This window comes from Moschus berezovskii, chromosome 21 (assembly GCF_049115385.1).
Source record: "Moschus berezovskii isolate FMDL1 chromosome 21, NW_MosBer_1.0, whole genome shotgun sequence".
Taxonomy (NCBI): domain Eukaryota; kingdom Metazoa; phylum Chordata; class Mammalia; order Artiodactyla; family Moschidae; genus Moschus; species Moschus berezovskii.
This window is the reverse complement of record NC_142480.1, coordinates 38,802,883-38,826,610: the sequence shown is the minus strand read 5'-3', so window position 1 is coordinate 38,826,610 and position 23,728 is coordinate 38,802,883. Positions and strand designations below refer to the sequence as shown.

At 39.1% G+C, this 23,728-nt stretch overlaps 1 protein-coding gene across 4 annotated transcripts in view; it reads right to left on the bottom strand.

Annotated features, from left to right (window-relative positions):
- Nucleotides 1-23,728, bottom strand: part of NRG4 (neuregulin 4) — a 117,437-nt gene that overhangs the window by 1,782 nt on the left and 91,927 nt on the right. For 3 of the 4 annotated variants that reach the window (XM_055418046.2, XM_055418050.2, XM_055418053.2), the window contains 2 exons: nucleotides 21,679-21,828; nucleotides 18,043-18,122 (listed from right to left, as the gene is read on the bottom strand). In XM_055418046.2, coding sequence (XP_055274021.2) covers nucleotides 18,043-18,122; nucleotides 21,679-21,828 — 230 coding nt within the window. Of the gene's footprint in view, nucleotides 1-11,787; nucleotides 12,647-18,042; nucleotides 18,123-21,678; nucleotides 21,829-23,728 lie in introns of those variants that run through there. The other variant, XM_055418054.2, reaches the window with a different exon arrangement.

The following is a 23,728-nucleotide window of genomic DNA, read 5'->3' as shown; positions in this document are numbered from 1 at the left end:
CATATGCTAGCACAGTAACGCTTAAAATTCTCCAAGCAAGGCTTCAACAGTATGTGAACTGAGAAATTCCAGATGTTCAAACTGGATTTGGAAAAGGCAGAGGAGCCAGAGATCAAATTGCCAACATCCGCTGGATCATAGAAAAAGCAAGAGAATTCCAGAAAAACATCTGCTTCACTACAGTAAAGCCTTTGTGTGAATCACATCTACGAAATTCTGAAACAACTACGAAACAATCACATCTACGAAATTCTGAAAGAGATGAGAAAACCAGACCACCTTACCTGACTCCTGAGAAAGCTGTATGCAGGTCAAGGAGCAACAGTTAGAACCAGACATGGAACAATGGACTGGTTCCAAACTGGGAAAGGAGTACGTCAAGGCTGTATATTGTCACTCTGCTTATTTAACTTGTATGCAGAGTACATCATGTGAAATAGCTCAAACTGAAATCAAGATTGCTGGGAGAAATATCAATAACCTCAGATATGCAGATGACACCACCCTAACAGCAGAACATGAAGAGGAACTAAAGAGCCTCTTGATGAAAGAGGAGAGTGAAAAATCTGGCTTAAAACTCAACATACGAAAAACTAAGATCATGGCATCTGGTCCCATCACTTCATGGCAAATAGATGGGGGAAAAATGGAAACAGTGACAGAGTTTATTTTCTTGGGATTCAATATCACTGTGGATGGTGACTGCAGCCATGAAGTTAAAAGATGCTTGCTTCTGGGAAGAAAAGCTATGATGAACCTAGATAGTGTATTAAAAAGCAGAGACATCACTTTGCTGACAAAGGTCCATCTAGTCAAAGCTATGGTTTTTCCAGTAGTCATGTAGAGATGGTGAGAGTCGGACCATAAAGAAGGCTGAGCACCAGAGGATTGATACTTTCAAACTGTGGTGCTGGAGAATACACTTGAGAGTTCCTTGGACAGGAAGGAGATCAAACCAGTCAATCCTAAAGGAAGTCAACCCTGAAGAGCCACTGGGAGGACTGATGCTGAAGCTGAAGTTCCAATACTTCGGCCACCTGATGCAAAGACCCGACTCACTAGAAAAGACCCTGATGCTGGGAAATACTGAGGGCGGGAGGAGAAGGGGACGACAGAGGATGAGATGGTTGGATGGCATCACCGACTCGGTGGATATGCGTCTGAGCAAGCTCCGGGAGCTGGTGATGGACAGGGAGGCCTGGCGTGGGGCAGTCCATGGGGTCGCAAAGAGTCGGACACAACTGAGTGACTGAACAACAACATCATAGTAAAAAAGGAAAGATTATTACAAGGACTTGGAAAAGATATGTATTCAATTGAGACCCTTTTCTTAACATTTACACAAAGTTTCCACGTCTAACTAAAAATCAGTCACCATACATGTATCTGAAACATACTCTTTTCAAAGCCTAGTCAGGATACTAGAATCATAAATAGGAATAAACATAATTGATCTGACTGACACAAGCAAAAGTGTGATCTATGGCGTTCCAGCTTTCATTCCTCCACAGAAACACAGAGGAAAAAAGGGGGAAAGCAGCAACTATATGAACCAACTTTGTTGGAATTCTGGAAAACAGTCAAAGGTTTACAGCAACCAACACACAGCCCAGTGAAGAAAACCCATCATCAAAATGGCAGAAAAATGTGACTTTATACCCAGCCTTGCCTCCCGTGCAATGGTGGGCTTACTCTTAAAATAAGAGAAGCCTGGTTTCCATTTCCCTCCCTCAAGCCAGAAGAGGAAGAATAGACTACTTGCAAATCACTGCCTTTTCTAATCTGTCTTTGGGATTACAAGGTTTGATTCAAGCTGTTCATCATTGTTTTTCATAACTTGGAAACAGGCAAGAAAAAGTAGGCACCACTTGTGAAAGCTGCCTGATGACTACAGAATCGCAGGCATCTAGATATAGGCCGTGTAAGGCCCAGAGGAGAAACTGGGGTGAGATTTTTGACAAACCAGACATTCAGAAGCAGTTGTACCCAAGGAATGCAGAATGCCAAATGTCTGCACAGACAGAAATGGCTCAGAAAAGATTTAAGACCTTAGTCTTTCATCTTGGTCTGATCCCTAGGATAGAAGCAAGCCTAACTAAGTATGGCGGGAATGCCTTCAGTTCAGTTCAGTCACTTAGTCGTGTCCGACTCTTTGCGACCCCATGAACCACAGCACACCAGGCCTCCCTGTCCATCACCAAGTCCCAGAGTTCACTCAAACTCATGTCCATCCAGTCGGTGATGCCATCCAGCCATCTCATTCTCTGTCGTCCCCGTCTCCTCCTACCCCCAATCCCTCCTAGCATCAGACTCTTTTCCTGTGAGTCAACTCGTCGCATGAGGTGGCCAAAGTATTGGAGTTTCAGCTTTAGCATAAGTCCTTCCAATGAACACCCAGGATTGACCTCCTCTAGAATGGACTGGTTGGATCTCCCTGCAGTCCAAGGGACTCTCAAGAGTTTTCTCCAGCACCACAGTTGCTGCTGCTGCTAAGTCACTTCAGTCACTGTGTGACCCCATAGACGGAAGCCCACCAGGCTCCCCCGTCCCTGGGATTCTCCAGGCAAGAACACTGGAGTGGGTTGCCATTTCCTTCTCCAATGTGTGAAAGTGGAAAGTGAAAAGTGAAAGTGAAGTCGCTCAGTCGTGTCCGACCCTTAGCGACCCCACGGACTGCAGCCTACCAGGCTCCTCCATCCATGGGATTTCTAGGCAACAGTACTGGAGTGGCTTGCCATTGCCTTCTCCGAGCACCACAGTTAAAAAGCATCAATTCTTCGGCGATCAGCTTTCTTCACAGTCCAACTCTCACATCCATACAGGACCACGGGAAAAACCATTGCCTTGACTAGACGGACCTTGGTTGGCAGAGTAATGTCTCTGCTTTTTAATATGCTATCTAGGCTGGTCATAACTTTCCTTCCAAGGAGTAAGCGTCTTTTAATTTCATGGCTGCAATGAGCATCCGCAGTGATTTTGGAGCCCAAAAAAATAAAGTCTGACACTGTTTCCACTGTTTCCCCATCTATTTCCCATGAAGTGATGGGGCCAGATGCCATGATCTTCGTTTTCTGAATGTTGAGCTTCAAGCCAACCTTTTCACTCTCCTCTTTCACTTTCATCAAGAGGCCTTTGAGTTCCTCAGGACACAGCTAAACTGCAAAAAGGAGAACTGGCATTTAGGGAAGTCTCTAAAATCAGTTAAACATGAGATAATAGGGACAGAGGTTTCAATGATCACACACAAGGAATAGGCTTTGCAAAAAGGGCTTGAAAGTCTCAAAAACAAATGAACAACAGCCTTTAGCTATCAGCAACAACTGGCAAACTGAGGATAAAACAGAATGTTATATTCAGAATTACAGTAAAGGAGATCCAACCAGTCCATTCTAAAGGAGATCAATCCTGGGTGTTCATTGGAAGGACTGATGCTAAAGCTGAAACTGCAATACTTTGGCCACCTCATGCAACGAGTCAACTCACTGGAAAAGACTCTGATACTGGGAAAGGTTGGGGGCGGGAGGAGAAGGGGACGACAGAGAATGAGATGGCTGGATGGCATCACCGACTCGATGGACATGAGTTTGAGTGAACTCTGGGAGTTGGTGATGGACAGGGAGGCCTGGCGTGCTGTGATTCATGGGGTCGCAGAGAGTCGGACACGACTGAGCGACTGAACTGAACTGAATAGTAAAGTGCCCAATTTTAAACAACAGCAACAAAAAACCTGAAAGGTGTACAAAGAAACAAGGAAACAAGGTCAATTCAATAACACAGAAACTGGCCTGGAGGAAGCCCACACACTGAACTTAATAGAAAAAGATCTTTAATTATGCTCAAAGAACTAATGAAAATCAAGAAAGTAATGAATAAAATGGGATTACCAATGGAGAGAAATTACAAAAAGGAACCAAACAAATTCTGGAGCAGAAAGGTAATAAAATTTCACTAGAGGGGTTGAACGGAGAAGGCAATGGCACCCCACTCCAGTCTTCTTGCCTGGAAAATCCCATGGACAGAGGACCTTGGTAGGCTGCAGTCCATGGGGTCACGAAGAGTCAGACACAACTGAGTGACTTCACTTTCACTTTTCACTTTCATGCACTGGAGAAGGAAATGGCAACCCACTCCAGTGTTCTTGCCTGAAGGATCCCAGGGACGGGGGAGCCTGGTGGGCTGCCGTCTATGGGGTCACACAGAGTTGGACACGACTGAAGTGACTTAGCAGCAGCAGCAGAGGGGTTGAACAGTAGAATTGAGCAAGCGAAAAAACTCATCAGCAAAGCTGAAGACAGGAGAGTTGAAATTGCTATAAAACAAAAAATCTAAGGGAATTTGCAAGATACCCTCAAATGGAACAAGAAATGTTACAGGAGTCCAAGGAGGAAAGAGAAAAGTATATAATTATTATTTAAAGAAAGAATGACAAAAAGCTTGCCAAATTTGATGGAGGATGTGGATGTGGATGTCCAGAGGCTCACTGAACAGCAAACGGTAAAGTCAAAAAATACATCATAGTTTGTCTTCAACCTAGGACCTGGGGTTTTTCAACCTTAATGTCACGAAAGTGATATGCATTCAGTAAAAACCACATTTCAGGTTTGGAATTTTGATCTTTTCCCAGGTTAGCAATATGCAATGAGATGCACTTATGCTGACTGGCAGTGATAGACAGCTATAGCTCCCAGTCAGCCACGTGATCATGAGGGTAAACAACTAATATACTTAGAATCATTCTGTTTTCAGCACAGTATTCAATCACATCACTTCAGGGCTTATTAGTATTAGATGATTTTTGCTAACGTAATTGTTCAGAGCACATTTAAGGTAGGATAGGCTTACCTATGATGTTCAGTAGGATAGGTATATAAAATGCATTTCAACTTATGATACTGTCAACTTACCATGGGTTTATCAATATACACCCCGACTGTAAGTCAAGGAAGATCTGTATAATCAAGCTATACAAAAAGAAAGAATCTTGAAAGCAGCAAGAATGAAGAGACTCATAAAGTGGATGTTCAGAGCTTCCTATGTGGCTTTGTGGTAAAGAATCCACCTGTCAATGCAGTAGACGTGGGCTTGATCCCTGATCCAGGAAGATTCCATGTTCCGCAGAGCAACTAAGTCTGACTAAGCCTGTGTGCCACCACTGTTGAGCCTGTGCTCTAGAGTCTGGGAGACACAACTTATATGCCACAATTAGTGAAGCTGGTGCACTCCAGATCCTGTGCTCCACGACACGAGAGGCCACCACAATGAGAAGCCTGGGCACCGCAACTAGAAAGTAGCTCCTGCTTGCCACAACTAGAGAAAAACCCAGGCAGCAGTGAAGACCTGGCACAGCCAAAAGTAAAAAATTTTTAAAAGGGATCTTCAGTAAGATTATTAGATTCCTCATCAGAAACCATGGAGGCCAAATGGCAGTAGTTTGATATATTCAAAGTGCTAAAGGAAAAAACTGTCAACCTAAAATCTTTTATCTGGCAAAACTATCCGTCAAAAACGAGGGAGAAATGAAACCATTATCAGATAAAAGCAGGAGGAGGCTATTACAACTAGATATGCCCTGCAAGAAATGCTAAAGGGAATTCTTCAAGGACAAAGGATAGGAACAGGAAACCATAAAAAGAAATAAAACTGCAGTAAAGATATACATGAACAATTACAGAAACTAGTATAACTCTGATGTTTAACTCTTTTATCCACACAATTTAGGAACCAGTGTATAAAAATAGTTATTGGCTGATGTTTTCTGACACAATGCTTAAAGATGGAATCCTGTGACGTTAATGGCTGAAAGGGAGTGAAGGCAAAGTTATATAAGAGGAAGGTAGCAAAGTTTTTATTAACTATTGAACTTAAGCTGCTCTAAATTCAAATTAGTGTTATTACTTTATGACATTAAATGGAATCCCTGTGGTAACCACAAAGAAATAGCTACAGAAGAATTCCCTTGTAGTTCAGTGGTTAGGACTCTGCACTCAAAATGCTAAGATCTTAGGGTCAGTCCCTGATTGGGGAACTAAGATCCCACAAGCTGTGCAGTGCTGCAGCGGGAAAAAAAAAAACTGCCAAAAAAAGAGACATAGCTATAGAATACATACAAAAGTAGAGAATTTATATGTTTTACTTAAAAAAAAAATCAAAACACAAAAGACACTAACAAAATAAGGAGCAAAAATCCATGAAGCATTTAGAAGAGAAATAGCAAAATGACATAAGTTCTTCCTTACCAACAATTACTTTAACCATATGTTGTCTACAAGAGACTGACTTCAGATCCAAATAGGTTAAAAGTAAAAGGATGGATAAAGATATTCCATGTGAATAGTATCAAAAAAGAACAGTATACTATTATCAGACAAATATAACCTTTTTGAATTTAAAGAGACAGAAAAGGATGTTCTGTAGGGTTTTATATGACAGATATAACAATTATAAACATTTATCCATCTAATAACATCCTCAAAATACATTAAGCAAAACACAACATGCATTGCACTCATTGCATCTCAGAATATTTTAGCTGTAAATGTTTACCTTAAGAAAGAAAACTGAAATCAACATTCTAACTTTATAACTTAAGGAACTAGAAAAAGAAGAATGGACTAAGCCCAAAGCTACTAGAATATTAGAATTAAGCAAAATACTGAACAGAAAATCAACAGAAAAATTCGAACCAAAAGTTAGGTCTTTGAAAAGGTTAATAAAATGGATAAACTTTTAGCTAGATCAATAACAGAAAAGACTCAACTTCAAAAAACAAGTAAGATTAAGGATATTACTAATGAGTCTACAAAAAGAAAGAGGATCATAAGAATACAAGAGCAGTTGCAAACATCTTGGATAACCTAGATGTAATGGATCTATTTGTAAAAACTATACCCAGACTGATTCATGAAGAAATTTGGTCTTCACAGACCTATAATTAGAAAGGAGATTGAATCAGCAGTCAAAAACCTCCCAACAAAAGAAAATCCTGCAACCTCTGACTTTACTCAGTTCTACCAAACATTTAAAGAAGAAATAACATCAGTCCTCAAACTTTTCAAAAAACAATTCAGTATAAGAGGACACTTCTTAATCTACTATATAAGCCTAGTATTACCCTGATAGCAAAGCCAGACAATGACAATAAAGGAAAGTTAAAGACCAATATCCCTGTTGAATACTGATTCAAAATTCTTAAAGGATTGGCAAACTGAATTCAGGATCACTTTAAAAATTTTATACATTTTGAACACATGGGTTTATTGCTGCAATGCAAGGATGGTCCGACAAATAAAAATACAATTGAATACAATATACCACATTAGCAGAATGAGGGTCCTACATGGATCATATCATTGATGCTGAAAAAGGATTTGACAAAATTCTTTTTGATTAAAAAAAAACACCACTCAACACACTAGGAATTGAAGGAAGCTATCTCAACATTAATAAAGACCACATATGAAACTCTTACAGCTAACATTATACTCAATGGAAAAGGACTGAAATCATGAACAAGACTAGGATGCAGCTTTTACTACTCCTATTCAGCACAGAGTTGGAAGTTCAAGGCAGAATAATTAGTCAAGAAAAAGAATGCAATTAGAAAGAATCAAGTAAAATTATCTCTGCAGAATACATGGTCCTATGTGTAAAAAACACAAATGATTTCCACACCCCCAAATCTGTTAACACTAAGAAAACAAATCCAGCAAAGTTTAGATACAGAAGCAACACACAAAAGCAGTTGCCTTTCTATATATTAATATGGACAACCCCAAAGACTTAATGAAGTCTTAATGAAGAAGTTGATGACTTGTACATTGAAAACCACAAGAGACTGCTGAATGATGTTAACGTGAAAGTCGCTCAGTCGTGTCCGACTCTTTGCGACCACATGGACTATATAGTCTATGGAATTCTCCAGGCCAGAATACTGGAATGGGTAGCCTTTCCCTTTCCTAGGGGATCTTCCCAACCCAGGAATTGAACCCAGGTCTCCCACATTGCAGGCAGATTCTTTACCAGCTAAGCTACAAGGGAAAACCAAGAATACTGGAGTGGGTAGCTTATCCCTTCTCCAGTGGCTCTTCCCAACCCAGGAATCAAACCAGGGTCTCCTGCATTGCAGACAGATTCTTTACCAACTAAGCTATACCAGGGAAGCTGATATTAATGATGTTAAAGATGACACCAATAAGTTGAAAGACATCACATGTAAACAGACTGGAAGACTTAATATTGGTATGATGTCAGTACTATAAAGTGATCTACAGATTCAATGTAATTCACTTCAAAATCTCAATGACATTCTTTACAGATACAGAAAAATAATTCAAGTAGAATATCTAGGATCCAAATAGCCAAAACAATCTTGAAAAGAAAAAAGCTGAATACCAAAGAACTGATGCTTTCAAACTGTGGTGCTGGAGAAGACTCTTGAGAGTCCCTTGGACAGAAAGGAGATCAAACCAGTCAATCCTAAAGGAAATCAACCCTGAATATTCATTGGAAGGACTGATGCTGAAGCTGAAGCTAAAATACTTTGGCCACCTGATGCAAAGAGCCAACTCAATGGAAAAGATCCTGATTCTGGGAAAGATTGAGGGCAGGAGGAGAAGAGGATGACAGAGGATGAGATGGTTGGATGGCGTCACTGATTCAGTGGACATGAGTTTGAGCAAGCTCCAGGAGATAGTGAAGGACAGCGAAGTCTGGTGCCCTGCAGTCCATGGAATCACAGTCACACATGACTTAGCAACTGAACAACAACAATAATCTTGAAAAAGATCAAAGTTGGAAGACTCACACTTCCTGATTTCAAATTTCACTGCAAAGATAAAATAATCAAAACAGTGTGATACTGAATAAAAGCAGACAGACAGACCAGTGGAATAGAACAAAGAATCCAGAAATTCTCACATATATGGTCAAATGATTTGGAGAAGCACACCAAGACCATTTAATGGGAAAAGGACAGTGTTTTCAACAAATGGTGTTGGGAAAACCGAATACCCACATGCCAAAGAATGAAGCTGGATTCTTACCTAACACTATATACAAAAATTAGTTCAAATGGACCAAAGACCTAACCATAAGACTTAAAACTCTACTCTTAGGGAAAAAAAACAGGGGGAAAGTTTCAGAACGCTGGATTTAGGAGTGATTTCTTAGATATGACACCAAAGTCATAGGAATGCAAAGAGAAAAGAAAGAAACTGAGCTTCAAAAATTAGACATTTGGACTTTCCCGGTGGCAGAGTGGATAAGAATCCGCCTGCCAATGCAAGGAACACAGGTTTGATCCCTGGTCCAGAAAGATTCTACATGTCACAGAGCAACTAAGCCCATGTACCACAACTACTGATCCTAAGTGCCACTACTACTGAAGTCCACGCACCCGAGAGACCACATGCTATAACTACTGAAGCCTATATACTCTGCATCCCGTGCTCTGCAACGAGAAGCCCCCACAGTAAGAAGCCCACAGACCACGACAAAGAGTAGCCCCTGCTTGCCACAACCAATGCAGAGAAAGCCCCACAAAGCAACGAAGACCCAGCAGGGCCAAAAATAAGTAAAACATTTATGTATCAAAGGATACTATCAACAGAGTAAAAGAAGCAATCCACAGAATGGGAGAAAACATTTGCAGATCACATATCTGATGAGGGATTAATACCCATTTATATATATACACACACATATATATATAAAACTCCTAAAATGCGGCAACGGGTATAAAAGACAACCCAATTCAAAACTGGGCAAAGGACTTGAATAGACAGGTATCCAAAGAAGATACAGATGACCAATTAGCACATGAAAAGTTGCTAAACATTATTAATCATCTGGGAAATGCAAATCAAAACCACAACGAAACAGCACTTCATACCCATTAGAGTGGCTATTATTTTTTTTAAAAAGTGTTGACAAGGATGTAGAGAAACTAGAGTGCATTGCTATAATATATATAAATATATATGAATATAAGGAGAAGGAAATGGCAACCCATTCCAGTGTTCTTGCCTGGAGAATCCCAGGGATGGGGGACCCTGGTGGGCTTCCGTCTATGGGGTCACACAGAGTCGGACACGACTGAAGTGACTTAGCAGCAGCAGCTGCTGTAGAAAACAGTATCATAGTTCCTCAAAAAATTAAATATAGAATTAACATTTGATACTACCTCTGGGTATTTATGCAAAAGAGTAGAAAACAGGGGTTTGAACAGCTGTTTGCAGATATATGTTCCTAGAAGCATCATCACAATAGTCAAAAGGTGAAATGACTCATGTTCATCTGTTGATAAATGAATAAACAAAATGAGGTAAATATATACAATGGAATATCATTCAGTCATAAAAAGGAATGAAATTTGGATACATACTATACTGTTGATGAACCTTGAAGACATGGTAAGTGAAATAAGCCACACACAAAAGGACAAATGCATGATTCATGTATTTGTATGAAATACTGAGACTCACATCAAGCATTGAGAATATTCAGATGCTACTGCAGTCTGAGTAGGGGAGGGAATGAGGAGTTATTGTTTAATGGGTATGGCATTCAGTACAGGATGATGAGAAAGTTCTAAAGACAAGACAGTGGTGATGGTTGAACCAATGGGAATATACTTAATGCCACTGAATTGCATGTGTAAAAGGCTAAGAAGTGAAAGAAGCCAATCTGAAAAGGTTGCCTACTGTATGATTCCAACAATATGACATTCCAGAAAAAGCTATAGAGATAGTAAACAGACCAGTGGTTACCACTGAGACTGGGAAAGAGTAGATGGAGCACAGGAGATTTTTAGGTGGTGAAATTATTCAATATGATACTGTAGTGGTGGACATATGAAATCATGCATTTGTTAAAATCTATAAAACTGTAAAAAAAAAAAAAAGAGGAGCCTTAATGAAAACTATGGAGTTCTGTTACCAGCTTGACCAAATGCATTCTTTATATTGCTCCTAATAAGATGAAAACCTCATGATCTGTAAAATCGTGCACTAAAAGCCTTATGGGGGAAAAAAGGCTTGGAATTCTGTAACCTGAGCAGTAACAAAAACAAGAATCCTAAGTCTCCACTAGTATTTGCACTGAGAATTAGTCCCTCTTATGTATACTTAAACTTTGGGCTTTGTGCTTCTTCCTTTCAGATATAGACCCTGAAATCAATTGCTTCTCATAGAAACCATTTTCAGGACTTCCCTGGTGGTCCAGTGGCTAGGACTCTACACTCTCAATGAAGGGGGCGTCAGTTTGATCCTTGGTCAGGCAACTAGAACCTACATCCTCAACTAAGGATTCCTGTATGCACAACTGAGACCCAATGCAACCAAATAAATATTTAATTTTAAAAGAAACCAGTTTCATTAACATTAAAAATAGGATCTAAAGGTAGCTCCCAATGATAGGGATAGAGCAGGATAGTTACACGGGTAGCTTTTGACATCCCACTAGGGAGTTAGAGAAGGAACTTTGGGAGATCACTGTAAGCTAATGATCACTCAAGAAAGCAATCAGACTATTGTGAAACAGGCTCGCTTAACAACAAAACCACACAGTAAAAGCATAAGATACGTTCCAGTCCAGTAAGTGAAAAAGTGAGGCCTGCACCCTGCTGGTCCAGGTCAGCATTAGAACGATCCTTAGGACAAGCCCCTTAGCACATACGAAAGACAGGAATACATGGGCAAGGTGCCATTCCAAAGTTGAAGACCTCATCATACTAAAACCTGAGGTTTTTTAAAATATTTTGGTCTATGTTAGTTTACATTACCACCCTTCTGCTGATGTGGATAGTACCATGACAGTCCCAGTTCGACCATATAGGGTCAAAAACTCCTCTGCCTGACTTGAGGAGGAGCTAGTGATGTAAGCTTGACGTCCACTCAAAGAATGAGGAAGAAAGTGGTCTTCTTCAACCCTTTCTATTTTCCCTTTGCTTATAAACATGCTGCCCACTTAGTTCTCAGGGCAGAGGTTTCTTGCCTGCCTGCTTGTATCCTTCAAAAGCCTCCTAAACTATAAATCCACTTCTTACCTCTCACTTTGTCCCTCACTGAGTTCCTTCTGCACCAAAACATGAAAAATCTGTGATTTGCTAAGTCCTGAGATGAGGTGTGCAGTTTCACCTTCATCAATCAGTGCTTTTTTCCTAATAACCAGGTGAAATGTCTTCATGGTTAACTTGCACTTTGCAGCTTCCCCAGCCAGCTTAGTACAGTGAAAGCTACTAAAACAGTCACGCTTTGCCCTTAAAGAATTTTCACTTTTCTTTTAGGGTCTTTATATATTACTAAGAGTTTCTCCCGAGCTGTGAGAAAGTTTGCCTCTAGTTGCTTCAACATATTAACTTACTGGGAAAAAAAAAATCATGTTTGAACCCATGCAGCTTTCATACAGGATTGATACTACTTTCCTATTTACTAACTGCAAATAAGTTAATAATATATGTTACAGAAACACACATACTTTGCAACAGGATGGACTGTGTTTCAAGGTATGATAACTTTCAGTCTTTTATTTAGAGAACAAAGAAAGATTAACTTCTTTATTTTACCATTTAGTGTTTCACTTTCTGCCTCTGTAACAAAGAAGCAATGATTTGGCTTCACTGTGTGATTTCTTCAATGTTCTCCATGACCTATGGAAAATAAGAATCAAGATGTTTTTTCCATCTCAGTTTTTCTTTATATGTACAACTGTCAACATGTCTTTACACATGTACATCCACCGCTTCTGTTTCTGAAAAGTTGAGGTGAACTAGCCTAGAACATCCAAATGAGCCTCTTAACACACCCCAGAACACAGAAGAGTTGTATCAGCACCTCCATTCAGATCTCACAGAAGTGTCCCTGCCTTTTCTCACTGCCTATTTTCTGTTACCTGAAGTTCTAACAAGCTTGGTGAATTTTTAAAAAGATATTACAAATGACAAAGAGGGTAAGAGGGAAAGACTGGTAAAGTGAATCACTCTAACAGCAATAAAAATGAATAACTGATGGCAGGAAAACAGGAGAAAGTAGCAAAAACAACCAAAAACCGAGATAAAAACAAAACCAAGCCTGTGGCTGGTATTTAACATAGGAACAACTGGCCCGCTCAAGAGTCAATGAGCCCTGAACCTATTACCCCCTATCTGTGGAAGCATAAGTACAGTATGAAAACCTTGGAAACTAGCTTCACCTGGGTTTAAATCCTGTCTTACCACCTTCTGATGTGTGATCTTGATTTTAACCTCTCTAAACCTCAGTTTTCTTTCTCGTAGAGAAGAATGCCACTTGCCTCACACTGGCTTGCATTCAGCTCAGTTCAGTCACTCAGTGTGTCCGACTCTTTGCGACCCTATGGACTGCAGCATGCAGGCTTCCCTCTCCATCAGCAACTCCCAGTGAAAATAGATCATTAATAAAACTTAAAACAACATGTACCATGTTATTTTGTGCAAACTCATGTCCATCGAGTCGGGGATGCCATCCAACCATCTCATCCTCCGTTGTCCCCTTCTCCTCCTGCCCTTAGTCTTTCCCAGCATCAGGGTCTTTTCAAATGAGTCAGCTCTTCGCATCAGGTGGCTGGCCAAAGTGCTGGAGTTTCAACTTCAGCATCAGTCCTTCCCAGTGAATATTCAGGACTGATTTCCTTTAGGATAGACTGGTTTGACCTCCTTGCAGTCCAAGGGATTCTCAAGAGTCTTATCCAACACCACAATTCAAAAGCAGCAATTCTTTGGCAGTCAGCTTTCTTTATAGTCCAACTCTCACAGCCATACATGACCACTGGAAAAAACATAGCTTTGACTAGGCAGACCTTTATTGGCAAAGTAATGCCTCTGCTTTTTAATATGCTGTCTAGGTTGGTCATAGCTTTTCTTCCAAGGAGCAAGTGGCTTTTAGTTTCATGGATGCAATCACCATCTGCAGTGATTTTGGAGCCCCTCAAAATAAAGTCTCTCACTGTTTCCATTGTTTCCCAATCTATTTGCCATGAAGTGATGGGACCAGATACCATGATCTTCATATTTTGAACGTTGAGTTTTAAGCCAACTTTTTCACTCTCCTCTTTCACTTTCATCAAGAGGCTCTTTAGTTCCTCTTCACTTTCTGCCATAAGGGTGGTATCATCTGTGTATCTGAGGTTATTGACATTTGGTATCATCTGCATATCTGAGGTGATTGATATTTCACAATGGGTATTAAGACTTATAAGAGTCTCCAAAGTGAAATACCAGCCACAGTGTCTGGCACCTATAAGTACCTGATGTTCATGGTTCCATAGTTACCTTACTTTCTTTTCATTTAAAGAGTTGTACTTTTAGAACTAGTGTGTTATTGCAATAGGGATGATACGTAATCACAGTCTAAATGGATGCCAGGACTTAAAGCTGTAGGTTTACTTAATGAACAAATTAAAAAATTGCCTCAGGAGATTTATATTTCAGAGGCACACAAGGTGACATGAATGACTCTATTAGAAAGGAGTGTTAAACTGAATAAAACTTTATGGTATGGTGGCAAGAGGAGTTTCCTGGTGAAAATAGGTCATTAATAAATTTTAAAATAACATGTACCATCATGCTCTGATTTTCATAACAAATATAAGCTAATAGCATGAAGAAATTCCCAGTCTCCATGATCAACTTTGTTTTCATGATACAGATCTTGTCACATGCTACGGTAAAGGCATTTATTTTGCTTTTCTTAAAGTAATGGCTTTGCAGTTACTGAGAATGTTTGACATTGAAAAACTAAGTGGCCAGTGAGCTAATTTTGTGAGCTATGTCCAGCACCTTATCCAGATTTTTACCCCTGGTTGTGATACCCTTTCTTCCTCATTAAAAAAAGGCAACAATTTAATACTTGAGTTCTGAAACTCTTTTCCCAGTTAGACCAGAGTACCTCTGTGTGGAAAGGCTCCAAGGTGGTTTCTATTTTATTACAAACATGTCTTTATAAACTGAAAAGAAGCAAACTTGCTTTTTAGGCATATGTGGTTTCTAAAAAATAATTTGAGTTTTTACCATCCCATTGAACGTTCTGAAAAAAAATTAAGAGGCAAATCCTTTGAGGAGAGAAACCATTGGTGAATTACAAGCATGGATACTCGTGCATTCAAGCGTTAGTGGCAGTCAGCCATTCCCACATTTCTTCCTGTCACATTTGGCCCTATTTGTATTAATTAATTCCCAGTTAAAACCATGCATGATAATACATTCAGTTCTCTGAGAATTTTTTCACTGGTTATTTTACCATCAAGCATTTAAAAAATGAATGCAGTTCCAGACATTATCATTACAAATAATAGCAAAAATCAAAAAACTCATCAAACCATTAAAATACATGACTTCACCCAATTACAAAGCAGAAGAACACAACTCAATCTCTTGATAACTCAAATGATAATTTTGAGTATATCAAAATGAATCATCTGATAGTATCGTTTAATAATGGCATCTTAGATTTCCCTGGTGGTACCCTAAGAATCCACCTACCAATGCAAGGGACAGAGGTTTGATCCCAAGTTGGGGAAGATTTCACATGCCACAGAGGAACCAATCCCCTGTGCCGCAACTACTGAACCCTGCAAACCCTAGAGCCTGTGCTCTGCAACAAGAGAAGCCACTTCAATGAGAAGCTTGTGTACTGTAACGAAGAGTAGCCCCAGCTTGCTGCAACTAGAGAAAACCTGCATACAGCAACGAAGACCCAGTGCAACCAAAAACCAAAAAAACTGCAGCATCTCTTTCTGGTTTTTTATTGTGAAATACACTGAATAAAATTTACCATTTTAACTATTTTCAATATGCCAGCAAATTTGGAAAACTCAGCAGTGGCCACAGGACTGGAAAAGATCAGTTTTCATTCTAATCCCAAAGAAAGGCAATGTCAAAGTATGTTCAAACTACCACACAAGTGCACTCATTTCACATGCTAGCAAAGTAATGCTCAAAATTCTCCAAGTTAGGCTTCAACAGCACATGAACTGAGAACTTCCAGATGTTCAAGCTGGTTTTAGAAAAGGCAGAGGAACCAGAAATCAAATTGCCAATATCCATTAGGTCATCAAAAAAGCAAGAGAGTTCCAGAAAAGCCTCTACTTCTGCTTTATTGACTATGCCAAAGCCTTTGACTGTGTGGATCACAACAAACTGGAAAATTCTGAAAGAAACAGGAATAGCAGACCACCTTACCTACATCCTGAGATATCTGTATGCAGGTCAAGAAGCAACAGTTAGAACTGGACATGGAACAACAGACAGGTTCCAAATTGTGAAAGGAGTACATCAAGGCTGTATATTGTCACCTTGCTTATTTAACTTAGATGCAGAGTACATCACGCAAAATGCTGGACTGGATGAAGCACAAGCTGGAGTCAAGATTGCTGGGAGAATTATCAATAACCTCAGATATGCAGATGACACCACCCTTATGGCAGAAAGTGAAGAGGAACTAAAGAGCCTCTTTATGAAAGTGAAAGAGGAGGGTAAAAAAGTTGACTTAAAGCTCAACATTCAAAATATGAAGATCACGGCATCCAGTCCCATCACTTCATGGCAAATAGATAAGAAACAATGGAAACAGTGACAGACTTTATTTTCTTGGGATCCAATATCACTGTGGATGGTGACTGCAGCCATGAAATTAAAAGATGCTTGCTCCTGGGAAGAAAGTGATGACGAACCTAGACAGTGTATTAAAAAGCAGAGACATTACTTTGCCAACAAAGGTCTGCCTAGTCAGAGAAATAGTTTTTCCAGTAGTCATGTATGGCTGTGAGAGTTGGACTATAAAAAAAGCTGAGCACCAAAAAAGTGATGCTTTTGAACTGTGGTGCTGGAGAAGACTCTTGAGAATCCCTTGCACTCCAAGGAGGTCAAACCAGTCAATTTTAAAGGAAATCAGTCCTGAATATTCATTGGGAAGGACTGATGCTGAAGCTGAAACTCCAATACTGTGGCCACCTGATGTGAAGAACTGACTCACTGGAAAAAATCCTGATGCTGGGAGTTTGAGCAAGCTCTGGGAGTTGGTGATGGACAGGGAAGTCTGGCATGCTGCAATCCACGGGGTCACAAAGAGTCGGACATGACTGAGTGACTGAACTGATGATGATGATGCAGTTAGGTTATTTAGAAACAATTTGATTCTTTCAGTTCTTGCTTTTATGGTCTGTTAGGCAGGACAGGAGCAGTACTCAATCTAGGGCTAATTATTCCCCACTACTGAAGAAACAATCTTCTGTGTACACTATTACTCAATGAAATTTTTAGCCTTGTTATCAGGAACAGGCACTTTTCCTAGCCTTGTGCGAAGAGTGGGTACCTCTGATCCTATCAGGTGGTTCTTTCCCTAATATCAAGTATTTTCCTAGTATTCATGTGATTATTACTCAGAAATTCCCTCTCTGTGTGGCTCTCCTCTTTTCCAGCACTCCATTCAGTGAACTATATTGATCAAGCCACACTGATCAACCTGTGTCATCCACCCAACTTTCCTATGCCACAGCCTGGAAACTCTCCCAAGGCAATACTTTGAGGGAATCATTGGTTCATCTCATCTGTTTTCCATCTCTCAAGATCCTTTGTTCCCTGTTGTCCAGTGTCTTGAAAACCATCGCTTAATGTGTAATGTCCATTTATAAACTGTTTCAAGGAGGAGGTAAATCCAGTCTCTGTTTCTCCATCTTGGTCAGAAGCAGAATTCTCATATTTTTAAAACATGAATTGACCCATATGTTTCCAAAAGATTTGCTTATCCTTATAGATAAAAATCCTCCTCCTGTCCATATACCAGCCTACTTCAAATTACTTCTGTAAAAATCAGTCTGTGAAACATATTATAACTAAATCATAATTTCACATATTGAGATAGGAAAAATGATGACTTTGTGTCATACAGCTAATGAGAAATTCATCTTCAGGTAAAAAACCCATAGAAAAAATTTTTAGGGTCAACATTTTTTGGATAGATCCAAATCCTATTAAACAATCAACATTTAACTTAGGGTTTTAAAATATACATTTATTTTGAATTTACTTACTGTGGTGGACACTAGTACTGCTTGTCTCTACCAAGTTGATATCATAGTGGACCGAAGCGGCCCTCTGAAGATGGCCCTTCCTGACAATAAAGAAGAAAGAAACACACAAATGGAAAATGAGTAAGTGCAAATTGCAGAAAGCAAGTTTAAATTTGAATATATGGAGGTTTATTTTCTTTTTCGCAACTATCTGAAACTGCCAGAGCTTCCCTAAAACCGTGCCCCATTATTTAACAAATGCACTAGGGCAGGTAGGTCATCTGTAGGGGCTTCAAATGCTGATTGTGCCAGTTAGTCTTTTTCCTTTAAGACAGCAGAACTGTGCTATTTTAATGTAGCATTTTTGTGCTCTTCTTAAAGTGGCTAGTTTTCATTATTAGTTGGGATCCTTATGGTGGCTGACAGTAAAGAATCTGCTTGCAATGCAGGAGACCCGGGTTTGATCCCTGGGTCGGTAAGATCCCCTGGAGAAGGGAATGGCAGCCCACTCCAGTATTCTTGCCTGGAGATTTCCACGGACAGAGGAGCCTGGTGGGCTACAGTCCATGGGGTCGCAGAGAGTCAGAGTCTACTGAGTAACACTTTATGTGACATGGGGTAGCTTTACTCAACTACTGAAAAGCTCAATTGCACCTTTTAAAAAAATTTATTTTTGGCTGCACTGGATCTTCAGTGTTGTGCACAGGCTCTCTCCAGTTGAGGCAAGTGGGGCTCTTCTTTGGTTGTGGCGCACAGGCTTCTCATTGTGGTGGCTTCTCTTGTGGAGCACAGGCTCTGGGATGCATGGGCTTCAGTAGTTGTGTTGTGTGGGCTTAGGTGCCCCCCAGCAAGTATGATCTTCCTGGACAAGGAATTGAATCCATGTTCCCTGCACTGGCAGGCAGATTCTTAACCACTGGACCACCAGAGAAGTCCCTCACTTGCACTTTTTAAAGGCTACGCTCATCAATCTTTTTTGTCATCTGGTCAATTAATATAGTTTCTAATTATATTCAAATGCTCATGACAGAGTTTTTAAAAACCACTTTTAATATTAAATAAGATATTGGAATGTACACTTGCTTTTGATTTTTTTTCAGTAAGTCAATACCTAGAGTATTACCTTATATTAATGAAAATTAATTCAAAACCACTTTTTACCATAGCAAAATGAAATGTGTTTTCTAAAAATACACTCATTCGTCCTCATAAAACATGATTGATTCTGCCTAGATTTCAGCATATAGGTTATCATTTTGGACCTCAATCAAATATGACATTAATTAGTTATTAAATTTCAAAAGGGCTTCAGCTTAAAGAAATTTCAACCACTGATGGACCTAAAAACTACTACAGTAAACAGTGACAGTGACTTGTTTTAATTCTTGAAAGCACATTTCAGACAGTATGTTTCACCTGGTCAGTATGCAAGAGCCTAAATCTTATGACTAGATTTTATAAGCAATAGCTACTCATGTTTTTTTCAAATTAATTCTACTCTTGATTTTGACAAGACATCATGTAGAAATATGTCTGCTTGTGTTGTCATTTAAAAATGGAAAAGGTACAGTGGGTAGCATATTATAACCATTTCTGAAAATTATTCAGCGTCATATTGTTTTTGTAAGAATCTTAAGGATGCTATTTTTCTCAGTTATTAAATTTACACTAATTTTCCAATTAATATGAAAATGTTTAACATTTATATATGGCAAAATGTTGCTTTATTTTTCAATAAAGTACACATATAAAAAGAGTGAACGACAACATTTATGCTTAGAAATGGAATATCTCCTGTCCTGTCAGTAAACAAAGGATGTCACAGTCATCAGCCAGCAGCCTGCCCACAGCCTGAGCCCTGAGGGAACTTAGAAAGGACAGAATATCTGCCACCTGACTGCTGCCACTCCCTGTAGTGAGCCCTGAGGAAAACAGGAGGCAAAAACACAGGAAACTGGCCCCAAATAATTAAGATGCATATCCAAGGAATGAGTTCAGTGAATCCAGATTCTTGCATCTTCTCCTATACGAAAAGTGCTAAATTCCTTAACTTACTGTAGCTGTTTTCTTTAATTAACAATAATTAAAAGATTTAAACATCTTTTGATGTTCTGACTACCTGGCCTTTGTTGCAAAACTTCTATCTATCCTAGCTCCCCCCTTGCCTCATCGGAGCAATTTTCTCAAGGTTACTTGAGATGCTGCCTCCCAGACTTGAAGTCCTAAAAATTCCTGCCAAAAAAACACATAACTGTCAATTTTGGTTGTGAATATTTAAGTTGACACCAGTTTAGAAATCAGTGATAGACCCTTATGAGCACAGCACAAGATTAGAAACAAGCTATTAACGTTCCATGCCTTCTTTGAGTGCTTCCCTTTCTCTTCCCACCACAAGTAACCATCATTCTGTATTTTGTGCTAACCAGTCTCTTACTTGGACCAATCATATATATCACCCTAATCAATACATTATTTAGTTTTGTCTAGTTTTAAACTTTTAATGAGTGGGATCATATTGTTACATTTTCTTCTGTGACTTGCTTCTTTCACATAAAATTATGTTTCTAAGATTTACCCAGGCACTTGATACCGAGCAGGGTCCTCTGGGGCTCCGGGGCACAAAGACTTTCTGTGTCTCTCATTTCTTTGATTACAGGAAATAGCCTTTTTTTCAGCCTCTATGACCTTTCCTGAGTTCTAATGGGCAGATTCAAGCAGCTGTTAATTAGGGAAGGGAGGGAATGCTAGACCAGGAAGAAACAGTCAAGAGAAACAATAGTGCAGCCTTGGGACAACCTCCTGGTTCCCCATCAATGGAAACACAGTATCTTTGAGCTGTTTTGCAGATACTGAAACCCTCTCCAGGTGGGAGAAAGTTAGATGGTATGCTATCCACAAGCATGTAGATCCAGACCAGTTGGAACCTAAAGGTTGATGATGCTGACTCCTACTTATCTTATCACCAACCCATCAGAAGACTGTCCACAAGTTGATCACACCCTGTTAAAATCATTACTATAAAACTTCTAACTATCCTTTCCAAGCTGGGACACACAGTTTTTGAGGCAAAAGTCCACTGTGTCCTCCTTTGCCTGGCAAAGTAATAAAGCTATCCTTTTCTACCTTACCCAAAACTCTGTCTCCAAGATTCAATTCGGCACCAATGTACAGAGAAGCTGAGCTTTCAGAATCACAATTTGTGTAACTGTAATTCATTTCTGCTTATATATCACAACTTGGTGTCCATTCTTTTGTTGACGGATACTTGGGTAACTAATAAATCATTGCTTTTCTTTCACATTCAAAGTCTACTTTAAATAGACTTACTCCAAATATTTGGGTGTTTTTGGCATGATGACTTTAGTGAATGTGGGTCTACCTTACTAGTTTAGAAAAGTCAAGGTAATGATGATGATAGTAACAAAGAATAAGATCCTTTCAAAAATGACATTAATAACAAAAATAAAAGATTCAATTGAGTAACAATAACTGCATTACAGAAATAACTCTAAACAGAAAACATGATCTGGAAAAATAATCTAGAGCTAAAGGGCATATTGATTATTTACTAATAAATATTGATTATTATTATTATTGATATTATAACTACTATGTATTACTTTTTTCTTTTCAAAAGCATGTTTCTATTTTGGTTACCTGCAGAGGAAGTAGAGGGCTCCAAGGATAAGAGTTCCTAGAAGAACAGTCAATGCCATGAAAGCTGTGAATAGGTCACTTTTAGTTTGGATACTGGAGCTTGGGAGAAAAACCTCTTCACAACGAGCTCCTGTATAATTTTCAATGCATCTGTGGAATAAAATGTTAGATACAGAGTTGTGTTCCCTGTTCCATTAACTAATATAGGAAGCATAAGTTTTCCAGCTGGTATGAAAAAAAAAAAAGACGACTAATTTTCAGATTCTGAACAAAGTGCTTTACTATAATGCTCACAGAGCTACAGTTATAATAAAACAAATTTGCATCTGCAGTCTGATCTTTACTATTTTCTTTTTCCAGTTTTCAAATAGCTTAGAAACTCCAGAGAAATTATAGAATATTCAGTCCTTTTATCTTCCATATTTTCAATATGTAATTGTCCACACTTAAGGTTCATCTGAAATTTATTTTGTTACCTCTGGTATAGATATGATTCTAAGTTTATTTTTCCTTGACAATGCTAAATAGCTATTTCAACCCCATTTATTAAATAATCATTCTCTTCCCAGCTGTTTAACAGCGCCTCCTCTAATATATGTCAAGTTTGTATAAGTGACAACAGTTCTTTACTCTTCAGTGATCTATACATCCAATCTTGGGCTTCCACTTTACTGCTTCAATACTGTTACTTTATGTTTTAGTATCTGGTAGTTCTACTCCTTATATTATCACTTTGCTTTTCTAGAGATTTTGTGATATTTTCATTTGCCAGCCAAATATTTTAAGCCCATTTACTTTCAGCTCTTTAAAACTATGTGACAGAAATCCATAATCTTTGGTAATATCAACCAGTTGTTTTCTTCCTGTTATTTAGTTCAAAGATTATAAAACATAAAATTGATATTAATTAGTGAGTTTGGTACCAGACCAATTTAATTATTTAATATTTTCAGTTAAAATAAATAATAGTATTTTAATATATACTAATGTTTATTTATAAAGCAACCCACAAGTTAAACAGTAAACTATACTTAGCAAAAATTTTGTGTAAAAAAGTATGTATGTGTATATATTCTTCAAGGTAGTACTACCAAAACCAGAAATATTTGTTCTATTAAGTTAATTCTCCTCCCTACCTCTTTCCAGTTTCAGTTCAGTTCAGTTCAGTCGCTCAGTCGTGTCCGACTCTCCGCGACCCCATGAATCACAGCACGCCAGGCCTCCCTGTCCATCACCAACTCCCGGAGTACACTCAAACTCATGTCCACAGAGTCGGTGATGCCATCCAGCCATCTCATTCTCCGTCGTCCCCTTCTCCTCCCGCCCCCAACCTTTCCCAGCATCAGAGTCTTTTCCAGTGAGTCAACTCGTTGCATGAGGTGGCCAAAGTTTAGGAAGTATTTATAAATGTTACCTTCTTTTCTCCCATCCTAGACTAACAAGGATGCAGGCCTAGAAAGTTACATGTGAACTAATTACTAACAAAGCTTGGCAACTAATGTGATAGACTAATAAAGCATTATACAAATAAATAAGAGATAAGAATATCAAGTTACAGCACAGGTATCAATTTTACTTAAATGAGCATATGAAAGATGTTTTATGAACCTCAAGTCCTACTGCTGGTGAGAAAGTGGTGTTACTGGTTAGAGCTTCCACTAGAGGGGGTGTCAGTTTGACCAACGCAGCAGTTCCCATTCTCTCAAAACTATTGTAAAGATGGAGTTGAGGAGACACAGAGGAAGAGAAAGGACAGAATATGAGTGGCAAACTGAAATGGAAGTAAAATACTTTAGAAAGCACAATACCTAAAGTCTAAATAAAAATTACTTATTTTCCCCATAGATCAAGTCACCTGCTTCCTGAGAAATCTGTATGCAATTCAAGAAGTAACGGTTAGAACTGGACATGGAACAACAGAATGGTTCCAAATTGGAGGAGTACGTCAAGGCTGTGTATTGTCACCCTGCTTATTTAACTTATATGCAGAGTACATCATGTGAAATGCCAGGCTGGATGAAGCACAAGCTGGAATCAAGACTGCCGGAAG